Below are 20,514 nucleotides of genomic sequence, written 5' to 3' on the forward strand. Positions count from 1 at the left end.
CTCCTGAAGGAAAAGTTTCTTAGCCTGTCCAAAAACACCAGTCTATAAGGAACCTTGCATCTACCATGCTTTTATTTGCTTACCTGCCCTCAGTCTGTACACTTCTTTCACCAACTTCGATATGAACATCTCTCTCTCACACCTACCATTACATGAATATAGTGCTTCTAATATTCTGTCTGGTGGGTCGAGCTTTGTCAAAAAAAAAAAAAAAAGGTGATCAAAACTTTTCTTTCCAAGGTAATACACATAAAAAAAAGAAGAAAAGAAAAAAAAGAATATAGTGCTTCTAATATTCTGTCTGGTGGGTTGAGCTTTGTCAAAAAAAAAAAAAAGGTGATCAAAACTTTTCTTTCCAAGGTAATACACATAAAAAAAAGAAGAAAAGAAAAAAAAGAAAAAGAAATGAAAATGGCACGTTGACAAGCAGACAATGACAAACTTTCCGCAGCAAAACCGTTTTCATTTATCCAGTGTCTGAACCAGTAAAAGATGAAAAAAAAGGAGGGTGAGGCACGGAAGAGGGTGTGAGAAATAAGATTTTTCCTTTGGAACAATAACATGTATGTTTTGTGTAAAGCATAGTATTTGTGTCAATGTGTACTTGGGAAAGTAAAGAATCATCTTGTTTTAAGCGTGTTCATAACTCTGAAAGTTCTGAAAGTGTACATTCAATGACACGGTCATGCTTTGCAAACAGACTAACAGTCACTGCTTGTAAAGAATGCAGTGATAAGAAAGACAATGCCTACCCTATGTCAACGTCTAGAGGCAGCTTCATGCATGCGTGCGACAGAAATCTATTCACCCCAAACACACAAAAAGTACACCGTAACTCATAAAAAAAACAAACAAAAACACAGACAGCAGAGTGCACATTCCTTTAAAACGAGAATAAGAGGACATACAAAGTTACCCCCAAACACTATCAAGAGTATGCATGCTCTCAGTAACAAATCCACTTCCAAAGACTGCATAGCATTTTCACATAGCACCAATATTATCAATATTTATCAAGCATCTAATGCTCTAAATACCCTTTCTCAGATGAATATCTTCCCTATAATGTATTCTCACATGATGCTATTTTCTTCACAGTGGATACACACAATGATGATGTCACTTTCTTGTGTAGCTATTTTACATTATACAGAGAGTTGTTTACAACATCATTTCAGATGAGATGAGACCCCACAGTTTGACACACACACACAGACACACACACACAAACAAATTACTGCTACGCATCCAGCTTGTCCTGTCCACTGCACAGCTAGAAGAACGCCAGTAATATCAGTCATAATGAAATAATCATTATGATTACAAAAACTACAGCCATCAAAACCAAAGCACATACATCCATGCACACCTATTACAAAATCACACAGCATGACAGCAGCAGTACTACCATCAAAACAACAACACACACACAACAGCGTGACGAAACATAGCAGCAATGAAACGATTCCACAAAACACCACTTCCAATCCTTTCCATTCAGGAAGGAGAAAAAAAACCAAACAACATATCTCCTTCTCTCCCCCATATCCCTAACCATAGCATCTGAATTACAGCAAGACCTTCACCGTCACTCTGAAAATAAGTTTCAGTGAGAAACGACGCTCCGCAGCATGTAAAAAAAATCACACTGCAAACCAGAAATCTGTTGACAAAAGCATCAGATCAAATTATGGATAACACACACACACACACTAACACACACACACATACACACACTCCACACACATCCTCAGACAAAGGTACAGGTGAGGCACATCTACAACATAGGACCGGTGAGTACATCATGTTCCACACACTCAGTGAGGTGTCATCTCAAACACCATGCTGTGAGCACACAGCACACAAAACCCACAACTCAACACCGTACACACGCATGCCTGACGCAAGTCCTCCCCTGTCGCACAGCTTTGCCCAAAGCCACACTGCCGCATCCCGGAAACCATTCTGCACATCCACACACACCACTGTACACAACACTCATGCCACCAAAACAAAAAAAGGTCTCCACGCCAGCCAGCCCACAATCAACAACCACCTCTCTGCACCCGCCCCCCTCCACAAATACGCCCAACAAACCACGTCAAGCAAACAACCAGTCCACATCTATCTACCAGCGTGATTTAAGGCCTGTACATTTCGTACCAAAACCGTCTTACCGATCACTCATTTCAGCGCGGTACAGGCGGTTGGAGATGGAAGCCAGGAAGGCCTGCACGCAGTCTGGGTCAGCCGTCAGTCCCGCCTTCAGGGCTCTGCCAACAGTTTCAGTTTCAGTTTTTCAAGGAAGGAAGCGTCACTGCCTTTCAGTCAAATCCAATATACGCTGCACATCTGCTAGACAGATGCCTGACCAGCAGCATAACCCAAGGCCTTACATGCATGCATATGTAATTATGTACCTATCAGAGTGGATTTTTTTCCTTCAGAATTTCGCCAGAGATAACACTCTTGTTGCCATGGGTTCTTTTCCAGTGCGCGAAGTGCATGCAGCACATGGGACCTGGAGCTATCATCTCATCTGAATGACAAGATCCTCAGATTGATTGATTTTCCAGTCAAACGTGAAAGAAAGGACAAGACAGGGGTTTGAACCCATTTGTGGGCATATCTGAGAGTTCAATCCTTCTGCAAACTTCAACGGCACGGAAAGTCTCTGGGGGTGATTTGTCCTCACTACACAGTGAAAAAGACGTTAAACTAAAACAAACATGTACTAACACATTCACACCCATTACCCACCCACATACACCCCCCTCCGGCCACACACACACACACACACAAACAACCCCACCCCCACACACCTGCAGATGTTATGAATGGCGTTGTCCCTCAGGTTCTCCAGCGTCACCATCAACTTATCCTTCGGCTTCTTCTTCCGGCGGTGGTGGTTCTGGCGGTCCTCGTCTGTGGTGACCGTGATGCGGATGTTGCTGGGGCTGGCGTTGCTGGTGGCGCTGTTGGATGCCGTGGCGGGGTTGGAGGAGGGGGAGAGGGAGTACTTGTTCAGCTTGCTGAGGATGGGGGAGGGGCTGACCAGGAAGTCCCGCAGCGAAGCCACCATGGTGGACGACAGGTGAGGGAACTTCACCGCCAGTTTGCCCAGAGCCTGAAAAAAAAAACATTGGTAGGTGCGGGGGGGGGGGCGAGGGAAGGGAGGGCAGGGAGGGGGTGGGGGAGGGGTAAGAGGTGGTTTTTTTTTTTTTTTTTTCTTTTCTTTTCTTTGTTCATGCAGACATTCAATTCTAGGTGTAGACAATTGTAGATGTGAACATGTTTGGGTTTGTTTTTTTGTTTTTTTGTGTGTGTGTTTGTTTTTTTTAAAGGAAAAATGATCAATGACTTACTGATAAATTCAAGAATCTAAAGCAAAGTCTACCCTTTATTTCTTATCTCCCTTTTCTTTTACAGTATATGGTTGGGGAAGATAAAACAAAAAAAAACAAAACAAAAAAAACAAAAACAAAAACCACCAGTGACTTGAATAAGCAAAGGAAAGTTTTTTTTCCTGTACTTGCAATTTACCTTTTCTTGTGCAACAACAATTTCTTTTCTTTTCATGAACCTGGAGACAGAACTTCCTTTATTCTGCTACTCCTCGTTAGATCCCGAAGGGATGGGAAAGGCCAATATTTAAACACATTACGCTAGGGGAGGTAGCCTAGCAATAATGCACCCAATTGTCCATGGGTTCGAGTCCCATTGACGTACCAGGCTTTCTACACCCCCCCTCCTCTAAAGCTTGAGTGGCGGTTTGGGTGCTTTTCCATTTGGGAGAGACAATAAACCAAAGTCACATGTGAAGCATGAACTCAAGACCAGGTGAAATGAAATGAAATTATGGTGCTTAGAGCCTCGCCGACCACTAAGGCCATCTCAAGGCTATCGCCACGTTAACAACTACTACAAGAGTAAAAAAACAAACAATTAAAACGAGTCATCACTTCAAACTTTCCACTCAAAGTTTAAAAAAAACTTCCATAGTTTAAAACCTTCAAATCTGATTAAAAATGTTCACTTCTTTCGAGAAGTCCATCAGCGCCCATGGAGGGACATCACGAAACAAGGTCTTCAAAGAAACCACCGTGTAAAGTCTTGTGTCTAACGTCATGCAAATCCCAACAGTCAAGGAGCACGTGTTTCACGGTGAGAGGCTCATCACAGGGAATACATCGAGGGGCCTCTTCTCCCTTCAACAAGTAAGAATGAGTAAAAAAAGAGTGCCCCGCATGCAGTCTGCACAGCACAGACTCCTCCTTTCTGTTCTTCACCCCTGAAAGGAGGGTCTCTTTTAGGTCTGGACCAGGTAAAAGGGACCCATGGCAACAAATGGGATGTCCCTGGCAAAGAAAGAATAGTGGAGTGATGGCCTAGAGGTAACGCGTCCGCCTAGGAAGCGAGAGAATCTGTGCGCGCTGGTTCGAATCACGGCTCAGCCCCCGAAATTTTCTCCCCCTCCACTAGACCTTGAGTGGTGGTCTGGACGCTAGTCATTCGGATGAGACGATAAACCGAGGTCCCGTGTGCAGCATGCACTTAGCGCACGTAAAAGAACCCACGGCAACAAAAGGGTTGTTCCTGGCAAAATTCTGTAGAAAAATCCACTTCAATAGGAAAAACAAATAAAACTGCACACAGGAAAAAAATACAAAAAAAATGGGTGGCGCTGTAGTATGGCGACGTGCTCTCCCTGGGGAGAGCAGCCCGAATTTCACACAGAGAAATCTGTTGTGATAAAAAGAAATACAAATACAAATACAAAAAATCCAATTTGTGAGCAAAATACACTAGCAGACAGACCAAAAAGAAAAAGGAAAGTAGGTGCTGCACTGTGGCAGTGCGCTCTCTCTCCCTGGTTAGAGCAGAAATAATAGGAAAAAAAAACATATTACAATACAATACAAAAAAAATACAATACAGCACAATGTAACACAGTACAGTACAATGTACTATTTGGTCTTCCAGAAAAAATACAATACATTTATATTAAAAAACAGTATCGTATAGTACAGTACAGTGCAGAACAGTACAATACAGAGCAGTACAATAACACAATAAGTTCAAGACAATACAAGACAATACAGTAAGCTAATTGTGTCTTGTGGAGAAAATATGATACACAAATTGCGTCTTGGGGAGAAAATTCAATATGCTAATTGTGTCTTGGGGAGAAAATACAATATGCTAAATGTGTCTCAGGGGGAAGATACAATATGCTAATTGTGTCTTGAGGAGAAAATACAATACGCTAATTGTGTCTTGTGGAGAAAATACAATATGCTAATTGTGTCTTGGGGAGAAAATACAATATGCTAATTGTGTCTTGGGGAGAAAATACAATATGCTAATTGTGTCTTGAGGAGAAAATACAATATGCTAATTGTGTCTTGAGGAGAAAATACAATATGCTAATTGTGTCTTGAGAAGAAAATACAATATGCTAATTGTGTCTTGGGGAGAAAATACAATATGCTAATTGTGTCTTGGGGAGAAAATACAATATGCTAATTGTGTCTTGGGGAGAAAATACAATATGCTAATTGTGTCTTGAGGAGAAAATACAACATGCTAATTGTGTCTTGAGGAGAAAATACAATATGTTAATTGTGTCTTGGGGAGAAAATACAACATGCTAATTGTGTCTTGAGGAGAAAATACAATATGTTAATTGTGTCTTGGGGAGAAAATATGATACTAATTGTGTCTTGGGAGAAAATACAACATGCTAATTGTGTCGTGGGGAGAAAATACAATACGCTAATTGTGTCTTGTGGAGAAAATACAAAATGCTAATTGTGTCTTGGGGAGAAAATATGATACTAGGCTAATATATTGTGTCTTGGGAGAAAATACAATATGCTAATTGTGTCTTGTGGAGAAAATACAATGAGCTAATTGTGTCTTGGGGAGAAAATACAATACGCTAATTGTGTCTTGGGGAGAAAATACAATATGCTAATTGTGTCTTGGGGAAAAAACACAATTCGCTAATTTTGTCGTGGGGAGAAAATACAATACGTTAACTGTATCTTGTGGAGAAAATACAATATGCTGATTGTGTCTTGTGGAGAAAATACAATATGCTAATTGTGTCTTTGGAAAAAATACAATATGCTAATTGTTTTGGGGAGAAAATACAATATGCTAATTGTGTGTTGGGGAGAAAATAGAATGCTAATTGTGTCTTGGGGAGAAAATATGATGCTAATTGTGTCTTGGGGAGAAACTACAATATGCTAATTGTGTCGTGGGGAGAAAATATGATACGAATTGTGTCTTGGGGAGAAAATACAATATGCTAATTGTGTCGTGGGGAGAAAATACAATTTGCTAATTGTGTCGTGGGGAGAAAATACAATACTAATTGTGTCTTGTGGCGAAAATACAATACGCTAATTGTGTCTTGGGGAGAAAATACAATGAGCTTATTGTGTCTTGGGGAGAAAATATAACACAATACAATACACTACCTGTGTCTTGGGGAGAAAATACAATACGCTAATTGTGTCTTGGGGAGAAAATACAATACGCTAATTGTGTCTTGGGGAGAAAATACAATAGGCGAACTGTGTCTTGGGGAGAAAATACAATGAGCTTATTGTGTCTTGGGGAGAAAATACAATGAGCTAATTGTGTCTTGGGGAGAAAATACAATACGCTAATTGTGTCTTGTGGAGAAAATACAATATGCTAATTGTGTCTTGTGGAGAAAATATGATACTAATTGTGTCTTGGGGAGAAAATACAATATGCTAATTGTGTCGTGGGGAGAAAATACAATACGCTAATTGTGTCTTGGGGAGAAAATACAATACGCTAATTGTGTCTTGGGGAGAAAATACAATACGCTAATTGTGTCTTGGGGAGAAAATACAATAGGCGAACTGTGTCTTGGGGAGAAAATACAATACGCGAACTGTGTCTTGGGGGAGAAAATACAATACGCGAACTGTGTCTTGGGTAGAAAATACAATGAGCTTATTGTGTCTTGGGGAGAAAATATAACACAATACAATACACTACCTGTGTCTTGGGGAGAAAATACAATACGCTAATTGTGTCGTGGGGAGAAAATACAATACGTTAACTGTATCTTGTGGAGAAAATACAATATGCTGATTGTGTCTTGTGGAGAAAATATAACACAATACAATACACTACCTGTGATTTGTGGAGAAAAAAACAACAACATACAGGTGTGTTAACCATCCCAGTCTTACCTCCAAGGCCACCAGTATGAGAGGCGTGTGAGAGAGCAGCATCTTTTTCTCTGTGTTCATGCTGATCTTCTCCGACAGCTTCAGGCACAGGTTTTCTGCATCTGTTGCAGACACCCGCTTATTGACATAGGAACATACACACACGCTCGCACGCACACACACACACATACACACACACACACACAAAGACACACACGCACACATACACATGCACACACACACATGCACACACAAAACACAAACACACACACAACCACACACACCAATTTATTCCTGCATGTTGTATAGTTTGGGCGTTTCATGAGGTGTGGTTGGAGGACACGTACACACACACACACACACACATCTGTCCCCCCACTGTCTCTACATACACACATGCACAAACACCCGCACCCACAATTGCACACACACACACACACACACACAAACACATACCCCAACGCACTCATACACAAACATTCATCCACAACCACATACACAAACGCCCTCCCCAACCACCACAGTTTCAGTTTCTCAAGGAGGTGTCACTGCGTTCGGACAAATCCATATATGCTACACCACATCTGTTAGGCAGATGCCTGACAGCAGCATAACCCAACGTGCTTGTCAGGCCTAGAGCGCATGCTTATATTTGTGTACCTATCAAGGTAGATTTCTTTTTACGGAATTTTGCAAGAGGACAACACTCTCGTTGCCATGGGTTCTTTTTCAGTGACACCAAGTGCATGCTGTACACAGGACCTTGGTCTATCATCTCATCAGAAAGACTAGACGCTCAGTTTGATTTTCCAGTCAAACTTGGGAGAAAGGGCGAGAGCGGGATTCGAACCCACACCCTCACAGGACTCTCTGTATTGGCAATAGCCGAGTGTTTAAAGTGCTGGACTTTCAATCTGAGGGTCCCGGGTTTGAATCTCGGTGCACCTGGTGGGTAAAGGGTGGAGATTTTTCCGATCTCCCAGGTCAACATATGTGCAGAGCTGCTAGTGCCTGAACCCCCTTCGTGTGTATGCGCACGCAGAAGATCAAATAGACACGTTAAAGATCCTGTAATCCATGTCAGCGTTCGGTGGGTTATGGAAACAAGAACATACCCAGTATGCACACCCCTGAAAACAGAGTATGGCTGCCTACATGGCGGGGGAAAATAAAAACAGTCATACACGTAAAATGTTACATGTCTGTCTGAGTGTGTACGCGTGTGCATGTGAAATGTGATTGAATGACACAGGAAACGAATGATGAGCGCCCAGTGGCAGCCGTCAGTCGGCTCTACCCAGGTAGGCAGCCTGTGGTAGCAAATGTCCCCGTGTATGTAAAGCGCTTAGAGCTTGGTCTCTGACCTAGGGATAGGCGCTATATAAGTATCCACATCAATCAATCAATCAATCAGTTAAGCGTCTTGACCATTCTGCCACCTTCCTGCCAACCTCCACCACCTACCCCCAACAGCCCCCCACCCCAACGCCCCTCCCACAAACAAACAAAAAAACCACTAGCAGTACACACACCAGCTTCATCCCTGATGGCCCAGAAGAGGATGCCGACACAGGCAGCATTGCTGAGCATGCTGAGAGAGTAAGGATCGAACCCAACCACCACAACCTACCCCCAACCTCCCCCTACACACCCACCCACCCACAAACAAACAAACAAACTACACAGGCAGTGCAGTAACACACCAGCTTCATCCCTGATGGCCCAGAAGAGGATGTCGACACAGGCAGCATTGCTGAGCATGCTGAGAGAGTAAGGATCGAACCCAACCACCACAACCTACCCCCAACCTCCCCCTACACACCCACCCACCCACAAACAAACAAACTACACAGGCAGTGCAGTAACACACCAGCTTCATCCCGGATGGCCCAGAAGAGAAGGTCGACACAGGCGGCATTGCTGAGCATGCTGAGAGAGTACGGATCGAACCCAACCACCGACGGGCGCAATAGCCGAGTGGTTAAAGCGTTGGACTGTCAATCTGAGGGTCCCAGGTTCGAATCACAGTGGGTAAAGGGTGGAGATTTTTACGATCTCCCAGGTCAACATATGTGCAGACCTGCTAGTGCCTGAACCCCCTTCATGTGTATATGCAAGCAGAAGATCAAATACGCACGTTAAAGATCCTGTAATCCATGTCAGCGTTCGGTGGGTTATGGAAACAAGAACATACCCAGCATGCACACCCCCGAAAACAGAGTACAGCTGCCTACATGGCGGGGTAAAAACGGTCATACACGTAAAAGCCCACTCGTGTACATACCAGTGAACGCAGAAGAAGAAGAAGAAGAACCCAACCACCACAACCTACCCCCAACCTCCCCCTACACACCCACACACCCACCCACAAACAAACAAACAAACAAACTACACAGGCAGTGCAGCAGTAACACACCAGCTTCATCCCGGATGGCCCAGAAGAGAAGGTCGACACAGGCGGCATTGCTGTGCACGTTGAGGGAGTAAGGATTGAACTCCAGCGGCTTGTCCGAGTGGCTGTGGGGCCGGTGCTCCAGCTCCGCCTGGCCGCTGTGGTACAGCTCCGTCACAAAGTCAAACACCTCCCGCATGAACGCCGATGGTAAGTCTGTTATAAAAAAAACAACAACAAAAAAAACCCCCAACATAACACCTGCTTTGCTATGACTGAGTTGAGTGTTATTTTTGACTCACTTGTGTAAACAAAGTGAGTCTATGTTTTAACCCGGTGTTCGGTTGTCTGTGTGTGTGTGTGTGTGTGTGTGTGTGTGTCCATGTGTCTGTGGTAAACTTTAACATTGACATTTTCTCTGCAAATACTTTGTCAGATGACACCAAATTTGGCATAAAAATAGGAAAAATTCAGTTCTTTCCAGTCATCTTGTTTAAAACAATATTGCACCTCTGGGATGGGCAAAAAAAAAAAAAAAAAAAAAAAAAATGAAGCCTAATTATATGCAAACTGCATTTACTGTTATATTTATATTTTTTGTATTCTCTAAACTTGGCACTTTGACCTCTTATTCTGACACAACAACAAGAGGAGTCATCATTATCATTTTTTGTTCAAACAGGAACTTCTTTTGCTAAGCATGGAATTTTTATTTATTTTGCAAACGTTTTGGTGCAGATAGTAAAAAAGGGAAATTACTCTGTAATTAATGCTAGGGGACTTAATTCATCACAAGTGAGTCTTTAAGGCCTTGCCTCTCTTGTGCTATGTATATGTTGTAGGCCAAATTTTACCGTTTTGCATATAATCTGTATGTGTCACAGACTTCATCACACTTTATTTCTCTACTGAGATAATAAAGGCATTCTGATTCTGAACACCTCTTGCATTGTAAAAAAAAAAAAAAAAAGGAAAAAAAAAGAAAAAAAAAAGTAACACCCACAAGAATGCCCATGGTAAGTCTTTAAAACAATGTAACACCTCTTGCATTGTAAACACACAAAAAACACAAAAAAGTAACACCTCAAGCACCTCCTGCATGAACGCCGATGTTAAGTCTGCCAAAAAAAAAAAAAAGAAAAAAAAAAAAGAAGGAAAAACCACTTTCATGAACACCTATCGTAAATCTGTAAAAATAATGAAACACCTCTCACATAACTACCTATGGTAAGCCTGCAAAAAAAAGGAAAACCTCTCTTATGAACGCCAACAGCAAATCTGTAAAAATAATGTAACACCTCTCACATAACCACCTATGGTAAATCCATAAAAAATGGAACACATTTCACATGAATGCCAATGGTAAGTCTGTAAGTAAAAGATAAAAATATAAAGGAACACCTCTTGCATGAATGCTGAAGGTAATTATGGTTTAAAAAAAAAAAAATGATGATAATGGTATCAGCTAATGAGGCCAGGTCGTCTTCATCAGGTTTGATTTTGTATGGGTGGAGGGGAGTGATGTGGGGGGAGGGGGAGGGGGAGAATTTTAAAAAAGCAATAGCCATTCTAATGATAGCCATGATAACAACGATGATAAACACTAATAACAATAATATCAATACTAATAACAACAACAACAGTAACAATAATTATGATAGATTATATTGATAATGATAATAATAGAAATGTTAAAAATGATGATGATAATGATGATAATACCAACAACAAAAATAACAATAATGGTGTGTGTATGTGTGTGTGTGTGTGTGTGTGTGTGTGTGCATGCGTGTGTGCATGCGTGCGTGTGTGTGTGTGTCTGTGTGCGTGTGTGCATGTGTGTGTCTGGGAGGTATGACTGAGAACCTAAGATCACAAGCGTGATTTTTTCACAATTTTTTTTTGTTCAGGAACGTTCCTCTGCAATGCATACAGTGGCACAGCAAGAAAAACTGTGTCATCATTGCTGCCAGCAGCAAAAAGGGTTAAAACTCTCCATACGAACGGCGAAAGAGACAACGTTAACAGCGTTTCACCCCAATTACCACCATCAAAATATTGCAAGCAGAAGGCTCTTATACTGAAGAGGTGAATGTTGACAAAGAATACCACAATTCTGACGACGGAAGCTAAAGGTTGGGTCACTGAGACACCCACTGGACATCTGAGGGGTCTGTGTAGAGGAGAAGAGAGGACTGGCCGTACTGAGTGAGTTAAGCGGTACAGTGGACTCTCACCTTTTTCCTGCTCCAAAACGTCCCTCAGCAACGTAACCACCACCACAGTGATAGCCTCGCTGTACGATTTGTATGGGAAACGGGTCAGATTCCCATTCTGGAACACACACACACACACACAAACATAATTATCATTACTTTTATTGACTCACTTGTGTAAACAAAGTGAATCTATGTTTTAACCCGGTGTTCGGTTGTCTGTGTGTGTGTGTGTGTGTGTGTCCGTGGTAAACTTTAACATTGACATTTTCTCTGCAAATACTTTGTCAGTTGACACCAAATTAGGCATAAAAATAGGAAAAATTCAGTTCTTTCCAGTCATCTTGTTTAAAACAATATTGCACCCTCTGGGATGGGCACAAAAAAAAAAAGAAAAAAAAAAGCCTAATTATATGCAAACTGCATTTACTGTTATATTCATATTTTTTGTATTCTCTAAACTTGGCACTTTGATCTGATATTCTGACCCAACAACAAGAGCAGTCATTATGATCATTTTTTGTTCAAACAGGAAATTCTTTTGCTATGCATGGAAGTTTTATTTACTTTGCAAATGTTTTGGTGCAGGAGGTTAAAAAGGGAAATTACTCTGTAATTAATGCTAGGGGACTTAATTTGCTTTAAACTGATCTTTCTCATCTTAAACATTACATTTTGAAATTATACTCAATACATAAAAAGCTTGGATTTTTTTTTTGTTATTTTTTTTTGTTAAGTGTATCACAAGTGAGTCTTGAAGGCCTTGCCTCTCTTGTTGTTAGTATCATTATCATCATCATCATTTTTAACATTCCCATCACTGTTTTCATTAACATCATTGTAATCCTCTTGGAGCCTTCACCTTCTCTCAATCAGTGAATGTCAAGTAATGTCAGTGTTGTGATTATATGCTGAGTTTCATAACAACACATCTAATGAAATACAAACAATTTCTTAATAAAACTGTTTCCTTGACATTGTGTACTTCACCAAGATCAATACTTACAATCTGCAATGTACTTCACCAAGATCAATACTTACAATCTGCAATCACTCAAAAAACCATAATCTAAATCGTGAATATAGGTCAGCACTTGTTCAAAATATGTTGCTACTATTGGATAACAAGAGTGGCAGGCACACATACATGCAAACACACACACACACACACACACACACACAGAGTCTCTCAACCCCCTCATCCCCACCCACACACACAGGGAACATTTAATCTCTTTCCACTTCAGTGTAAGTGTAAAGAAAAAAAAAAGAAGGCAAAAACAACAACAATAAAACAGCAAAAAACAAACACCACAAACAAACAAACAAACAAAAAGCCACTCACAACAGTGCTGATAAACTCCTGCACTTTGGAATCAAGATTCTTCTGGACATCTTTGTTAAGTAATCTTTTTGCCTGAAACAAATAAACACATCAACACTTTAGCAATGCCTCAAGAAAAATACATAAACTGGCTCACACACATGCACGGAAAATCAACAACATAAGCTTGCATCTACGAAACAATCACCCCTCAGAAAAAAAAAAAAAAAAAAATCCACAGAAATGAAATGAATAAAGAAATGAACTAAAACAAATAACAATGTAACAATCTGTTCACACAGCAGATAAAGGAAACAGATAGACAGACAAGGCAGTACAGTCAGCCAACTGCATAAAGTTTTCAGTTCCTCAAGGAGGCGTCACTGCGTTCGGCAACAATCCGTATACACTAAACTATATCTGCCAAGGAGATGCCTGACCAGTAGCATAATCCAACGCAGTAACTAGTCAAGCCTTGAGTGGAGGAGTCAAGTGGAGGGAGCGAAGGAAGTGGAGGAGGCGGCGGGTTGGTGTTGTTGAGAGGGCCAGAAATACAGGGCCCTGAGTGTCCGCGAATCGATTGCGATCGCACTTTAATTTTAGCTCGATCTCCCAGTTGAACCATATAATTATGTGACCTGGTTGAAGACAAAATTTGACAAAAAACAAGAACGCCAGAGAATCGACAGACAGACAGAAAATACGAAAAAACTTAGCCGTATGGAGAGCACAGGAACAGGAGTCATAATGGCTGCTGGAAAAAGAGGGCGCTAGCCAGCGGGACAAAGGGGAGGTTACCTACTTCCGGGAGGTTATCGGCCATAGTACTTTCATTTTCTCTGCATAGGCGGATAGTAGTTTGCACAGGACAAGAATGTCAGACCCCTGCCGGAGTCTGCACTAGTTGGGTCACGGTTAAGTAGGTGCAATATATTTTTGTACTTTTCAAACTGGATTTCTTCTACAGAATTATGCTGACACTGATTCTTTTTCAGCGTGCCAAGTGCATGCTGCACACAGGACCTCACTTTATCATCTTACCTAAATGCCCCTGAAAACAGAATATGGCTGCCTACATGCTGGGGTAAAAAAAACAAAACAAAAAAACAACAAAAAAACTGTCATGCATGTAAAAGCCCACTCGTGTACATACAAGTGAATGTGGGAGTTGCAGCCCCACGAACGACAAAGAAGAAGATGATCTTATCTAAATGACTAGATGCTCTGTCAAACTTCGGAGAAAGGGAAAGACCAGGTGCCAGTTGCATTGCTTGGTTTTAACGTTTTGACAGTCACACGTGACTAAACGCCTACGTTGACCGAACTACACCATTGGTCAGTTCCATACTACACACAGTTAATAGCGGGTTACGACCATACTAGGCTCTCTTCCATCCGAGCAATGCAACTGGCTCCAGGATTCTTCTTCTTCTTCTGCGTTCGTGGGCTGCAACTCCCACGTTCACTCGTATGCACACGAGTGGGCTTTTACGTGTATGACCGTTTTTACCCCGCCATGTAGGCAGCCATACTCCCGTTTTCGGGGGTGCTCCAGGATTCAAACCCAGACTTTCGCAGACACTGTATTGGCCGATAAGCGTCTTCACCGTTCTTCTATCTTCATCCACAGTGAATGAGAAATAAAAGCAAAGAAAGAGCGACTGAGAAAACAAAGGGAGATGTTCTCATGAGAAACTGACCTCTACTTCAATGAGGAAAGGAGCAGGACTCACGTCTTCTGTCCTGTTCACGGAAGTGGCTTGATTCAGCAAGCACTTCTTCTTCTTCTTCTGCGTTCGTGGGCTGCAACTCCCACGTTCACTCGTATATACGCGAGTGGGCTTTTACGTGTATGAGCATTTTTAACCCTCATGTAGGCAGCCATACTCCGCTTTCGGGGGTGTGCATGCTGGGTATGTTCTTGTTTCCATAACCCACCGAATGCCGACATGGATTACAGGATCTTTAACGTGCATATTTGATCTTCTGCGTGCGTATACACACACGAAGGGGGTTCAGGCACTGGCAGGTCTGCACATATGTTGACCTGGGAGATCGGAACAATCTCCACCCTTTACCCACCAGGCGCCATCACCGTGATTTGAACCCCCCGGACCCTCAGATTGAAGGTCCAACGCTTTAACCATTCAGCTACTGTGCCTGTCATTCAGCAAGCACAAATCAGAAGCCTTGAATTATACAGGGTTATGTATCAAACAGACCCCCCGCAAAAAAAAAAAAAAAAAAAAAAAAAATGTTAACACATATCCCCCCACCTCTAGACCTAGGCTGGGCTGTATCTGTGATCTTAGCAGCCACTGCTAAGTTTGCTTTGTGTTAATAAATAATTTTCCAACATCTCATTCTGTGTTATTTCACAGACTTTGGAAAATTCTTACCGCTAAGCAAACACTGTTTTCTACACTGAAAATACAACAAAATAAAGACCAAAAAACAAAAAAAGAAGAAGAAAAAAAATCCTATTGGGCATCTATTGGTCTTTAAGGTCTTAACTCCCGAGAGCAAGGTTTCGGTTGCGCCCCTTTTCTCTGCATTCAAATTTTGTATTACGTGTAGCTGACACATTTTGTACTTTCCAAAGTCAATTCAGGTCTAGATTGGAAGCTGCTAGGCAAATCTCGCTCTCTGCCATAAATGAAGCCAAACCGTAGCTTTATTAGGCTTTTATTTTGAATAAACCTTCACCGACGTCACAGTGTCAGACTCTGGTGAGAAACTGGCTTGATTCAAATCGCCCGCCATTTATAGTCCGGTTCAGGCTTTAAGTGTAAGGACTCTTCCAACCTGGCCCTCTACCGACAGAGCAAACAAGGCGCCAACAGGCACAGCAACACAGTTTGAAGAGGAAAGAACGCCTGAAAGAAAAAAAAAAAGTATCACTATCAGTATCAGTGGCTCAAGGAGGCGTCACTGCGTTCGGACAAATCCATATACGCTACACCACATCTGCCAAGCAGATGCCTGACCAGCAGCGTAACCCAACGCGCTTAGTCAGGCCTTGAGAAAATAAATAAATAAATAAAATAAAATAAAATAAAATAAGTAAATAAATAAATAAATAATAGATATATACATAAAAAAGAACTACTACTACTAATAACAATAATATCTATAAGGAAGGACTGCGAATACTGATTCACTGAAAAACACCAAAATGGCAACAAAAATGTTGTCCCCTGGCAGAATCTTATGCTTATGCTTACCTTTCATCCCTCCCTTGACGCTGACTATGACCCCTGCGTTGTCTTCAAACGCAATGAAGGTGCCATCCTTTCTCTCCTCATGGCTTTTCTCTGTCGGATCACCACTGCTGGCGTAACCTTTTTATGAACCCCCCCCCCCCCCGCCCCAAAAAAAACACCCCCAAAAACCAACCACTCACCACTCCCACCAGCGTCTGCAGATGGCTGCTGGAGAACTCCAGGTGATCCTCTTCAGGGATGATCTCAAACCCCCACGGCTTGGTGCGGGTGAAGCTGGACCCCACCTGGAGTGGTATTGTACTGCGTTTGACTGTACTGTACTGTACTGTGCTGTATTGTACCGTACTGTATTGTATTGTATTGTATTGTACTGTACTGTATTGCACCATACTGTACTGTATTGTATTGTATTGTACCGTACTGTACTGTACTGTATTGTATTGTATTGTACTGTATTGCACCATACTGTACTGTACTGTATTGTATTGTATTGTACTGTATTGCACCATACTGTACTGTATTGTATTGTACTGTATTGTACCATACTGTACTGTACTGTATTGTACTGTACCATACTGTACTGTACTGTATTGTATTGTACTGTATTGTACCATACTGTACTGTACTGTATTGTATTGTACTGTATTGCACCATACTGTACTGTCTGTATTGTATTGTACTGTATTGCACCATACTGTACTGTACTGTATTGTATTGTATTGTACTGTATTGTACCATACTGTACTGTACTGTATTGTATTGTAGTGTATTGACGGGTACAATAGCCGAGTGGTTAAAGCGTTGCACTTTCAATCTGAGGGTCCCGGGTTCAAATCACGGTGACGCCGCCTGGTGGGTAAAGGGTGGAGATTTTTCCGATCTCCCAGGTCAACATATGTGCAGACCTGCTAGTGCCTGAACCCCCTTCATGTGTATATGCAAGCAGAAGATCAAATACGCTCATTAAAGATCCTGTAATCCATTTCAGCGTTCGGTGGGTTATGGAAACAAGAACATTCCCAGCATGCACACCCCCGAAAGCAGAGTACGGCTGCCTATATGGCAGGGTAAAAATGGTCATACACGTAAAAGCCCACTCGTGTGCATACGAGTGAACGTGGGAGTTGCAGCCCACGAACGCAGAAGAAGAAGAAGTACTGTATTGCCTTGTACCACTGCACTTATATTGTCAATTGTGTTTTATTGTACTGCACTGCACTGGATTGTATTGCATTGTATTGAATTCACTGTATTGCACTGCACTGCATTGCATTGCAATGTATTGTATCACGCTTTTGTCACAACAAATGTTATCGACTGAAATGCAAAGAAATTATGGTAGAAGAAAGATAGTTTATGGCGTATGTGTGCTTCAACAGGGAGCCAGTGTAAGGTTCAAAGTAGAGGTGTGTGTGACATGGTCTCCTTTCTTTGCATTGAGCATAAGCCTTGCAGCTGAGTTCTGTGCATTTTGCAACCTATCCAAGCATTGCTTTGGACAGCCAGCATGAAGAGCATTGCCATAATCTAGCCTTGACCAGACAAAAGCAGAAACAAGTAGTGTCTTTTGCTGCTGCGGTTTGTCAGGAAGTGACGAATAGAACTGATCTGATAGAGAGCGGCATAGACAGATCAGCAGATGTGAGTGATGTGATTATCAAGAGACTTATCATCAGAGATTCATAATGAGTCCAAGGTTGCGTGTTTGTTTGTTTTTGAGGATTTTTCTGTATTTGTAAGTTTCACAGGCTCCGCAGTCATCTGGTGAACAGTTGTTGTGAGCAGTGACCCAGTGACTCTTCACAGAGTTAATGGATTAGCAGCAGGAGGAGGAGGAAAAAAAAAAAAAAAAAAAAGAAAGAAAAAGAAGACCAACAGAAAGGAGAAGAAGATGATGATGATAATGATGATGAAAAAGAAGAAGAAATCTTTCATTCCATCGTGCCCCCTACCTTGTTGAAATGCACGTCCGCAGGGTCACCCCCGACTGCTGTCTCCCCCCCACCCCCACCGCTGCCTCCTCCTCCTCCATCCTTCCCCTGTCCCCGGGCGTCCAGCGGGGAAGGGGACCTCTCCCGCATGTTGAAGTCGGGAGCGTCCAGGTAACTCGACGTGGGCGTCGGTGTGGTGGCGCTGCCGGCGGTGGGGCTGGGCAGGTCTGACGTCTGGTTGAGCATCATGGTGGACATGGTGCGTGGCAGAATCGAGCGGAACGTGTTGAACGAGCGCCGCTGGGGCGCGGCGGTCGCGGCGACCTTGCTCTGGGTCTCTGCCGCCGCAGCCATGTTCTCCGCCCGGAGGTCGCGGTGCACGGAGAGGAGGTACGAGATGAGGGGCATCTCCTCGTCGCTGGAGCGGCCCATGGCGCGTGCCATGCCCATCAGGATGGGCACCGTGTACTGGCACAGCGTGTCTGGAAAGTAAGGGGGTGGGGGGGAATTAAAGGCGGTGTATGGACGTGAGGCATTTTTGGATGAGGCTGATCAAAAACTGAGGTCCTGTGTTAACTTAGCACATGTGGTAAAACCTCATGCAACAATGAAGTATAGAGTTGTCCCCGGCAAAAACAACATTTGTAGTAAAATCCACTCCAGTATACATGTGTGTGTGTGTGTGTGTGTGTGTGTGTGTGTATGTGTGTGTGTGTGTGTGTGTGTGTGTATGCGCACACACAAGTGCAACAGTGGATCTTAACTCTCTCCATACGAACGACGAAAGAGACGACGTTAACAGCGTTTCACCCCAATTACCATCATCAAAATATTGCAAGCGGAAGGCTCTTATACTGAACAGGTGAATGTTGACAAAGAATACCACAATTCTGACCACGGAAGCTAAAGGTTGGATCATTCAGACACCCACTGGACATCCGAGGGGTCTGTGTAGAGGAGAAGAGAGGACTGGCCGTACTGAGTGAGTTAATACTATCACACACACAAACACACAAAACAAAAACAAAAAACAGTGACACACATGAAAAACAGACACAGTCAGACACAGACACACAGACACACACACACAGAGGTAAGCAAATAGACACTCACCTGCCGGCAGGTGAAAGCTGCCCTCCACCAATTTTGTCAGCACCTCCATCACCTCCAACTGTGCCGAAATAATCTGCCCACACACAAACATGCTGGATAAAAGTTAAAACCATAAGCTACCTTGTAAGCGCCCACCTTCTCTTTGCGCAAAGCTCAACCTTAAGTAGGCTTAATAGGTACTTTACCCTTTGCTGGAGCCCATTCCATAACTTAGTTTCATCAAACGGTACTGTCTGGGCATTAACTGCATGCATGAGAAGCTTCAGTCTTGTTAAAATAGTCATATCAATATGAAATTGTTCAAATGCGAAATGAATGTGTTTCTGTACTAAGTCCCCTCTCTGTCTCTATCTCTGTTTAATTCACCCATTCATCATTTGTGTGTGTGAGAGAGAGAGAGAGAGAGAGAGAGACATACAGACTAGACAGACAAGCAGACAGACAAACAGATATGATCACATATAGCAAACTGAATTTTTGAGGAAGTGTCTGGGTTTGTTCCAATGTACCTTTTATTTACCTGTGTGCTAGCTGAATCGGTAGCGTAGGCATCACTGACTTGAAGTTGTGAGTGTACCTTGTGTAATGGAGAGAGCTACCACTCTTTACTATTTGTTAATCATATCGTCTCCTGGCCCCATTATTTGTATAATTTCCAGTGGATAAACTACCGAGGCAACCATGTATTTGTTCTGTATTGTCCATGTGTTCTGTGTGGCTTATTCAGGATTAAAGAGGCTATGCCAGTCTTGAATAAAAGCTAATTTGTGTTTGCACATTTCTTCTGTCTTTGCTGCTGTGTGCACATGTCAAATGACTGGTATAAGGACAAGCCCGGCGTTTCCTTTTTTTTTTTTTTTTTTTTTGAGGAAGTGTCTGGGTTTGTTCCAATGTACCTTTTATTTACCTGTGTGCTAGCTGAATGGGTAGCGTAAGCATCACTGACTTGAAGTTGTGTACCTTGTGTAATGGAGAGAGTTACCACTCTTTACTATTTGTGAATTATCATTAGTTTGTGATAATTTTCCTTTTCTGTAAGTGAAAGGTAGCTGTTGACAAGGTATTTTACCCTGTGCACACTTTTCGATTAAAAAAAT

General features: G+C 42.3%; 1 protein-coding gene across 1 annotated transcript in view; it reads right to left on the minus strand.

Moving 5' to 3' along the window:
* The window catches only part of LOC143274653 (phosphatidylinositol 4-kinase alpha-like), a 151,098-nt gene that overhangs the window by 123,031 nt on the left and 7,553 nt on the right, over positions 1–20,514 (minus strand). Inside the window, exons 5-13 of the mRNA XM_076578525.1 lie at positions 19,418–19,490; positions 18,326–18,786; positions 16,553–16,657; positions 13,171–13,242; positions 11,847–11,943; positions 9,634–9,825; positions 7,239–7,339; positions 2,823–3,127; positions 2,178–2,273 (exon numbers count right to left, since the gene is read on the minus strand). Coding sequence (XP_076434640.1) covers positions 2,178–2,273; positions 2,823–3,127; positions 7,239–7,339; positions 9,634–9,825; positions 11,847–11,943; positions 13,171–13,242; positions 16,553–16,657; positions 18,326–18,786; positions 19,418–19,490 — 1,502 coding nt within the window. The remainder of the gene's footprint in view (positions 1–2,177; positions 2,274–2,822; positions 3,128–7,238; positions 7,340–9,633; positions 9,826–11,846; positions 11,944–13,170; positions 13,243–16,552; positions 16,658–18,325; positions 18,787–19,417; positions 19,491–20,514) is intronic.

This window comes from Babylonia areolata, chromosome 29, assembly GCF_041734735.1.
Source record: "Babylonia areolata isolate BAREFJ2019XMU chromosome 29, ASM4173473v1, whole genome shotgun sequence".
NCBI classification, from domain to species: domain Eukaryota; kingdom Metazoa; phylum Mollusca; class Gastropoda; order Neogastropoda; family Buccinidae; genus Babylonia; species Babylonia areolata.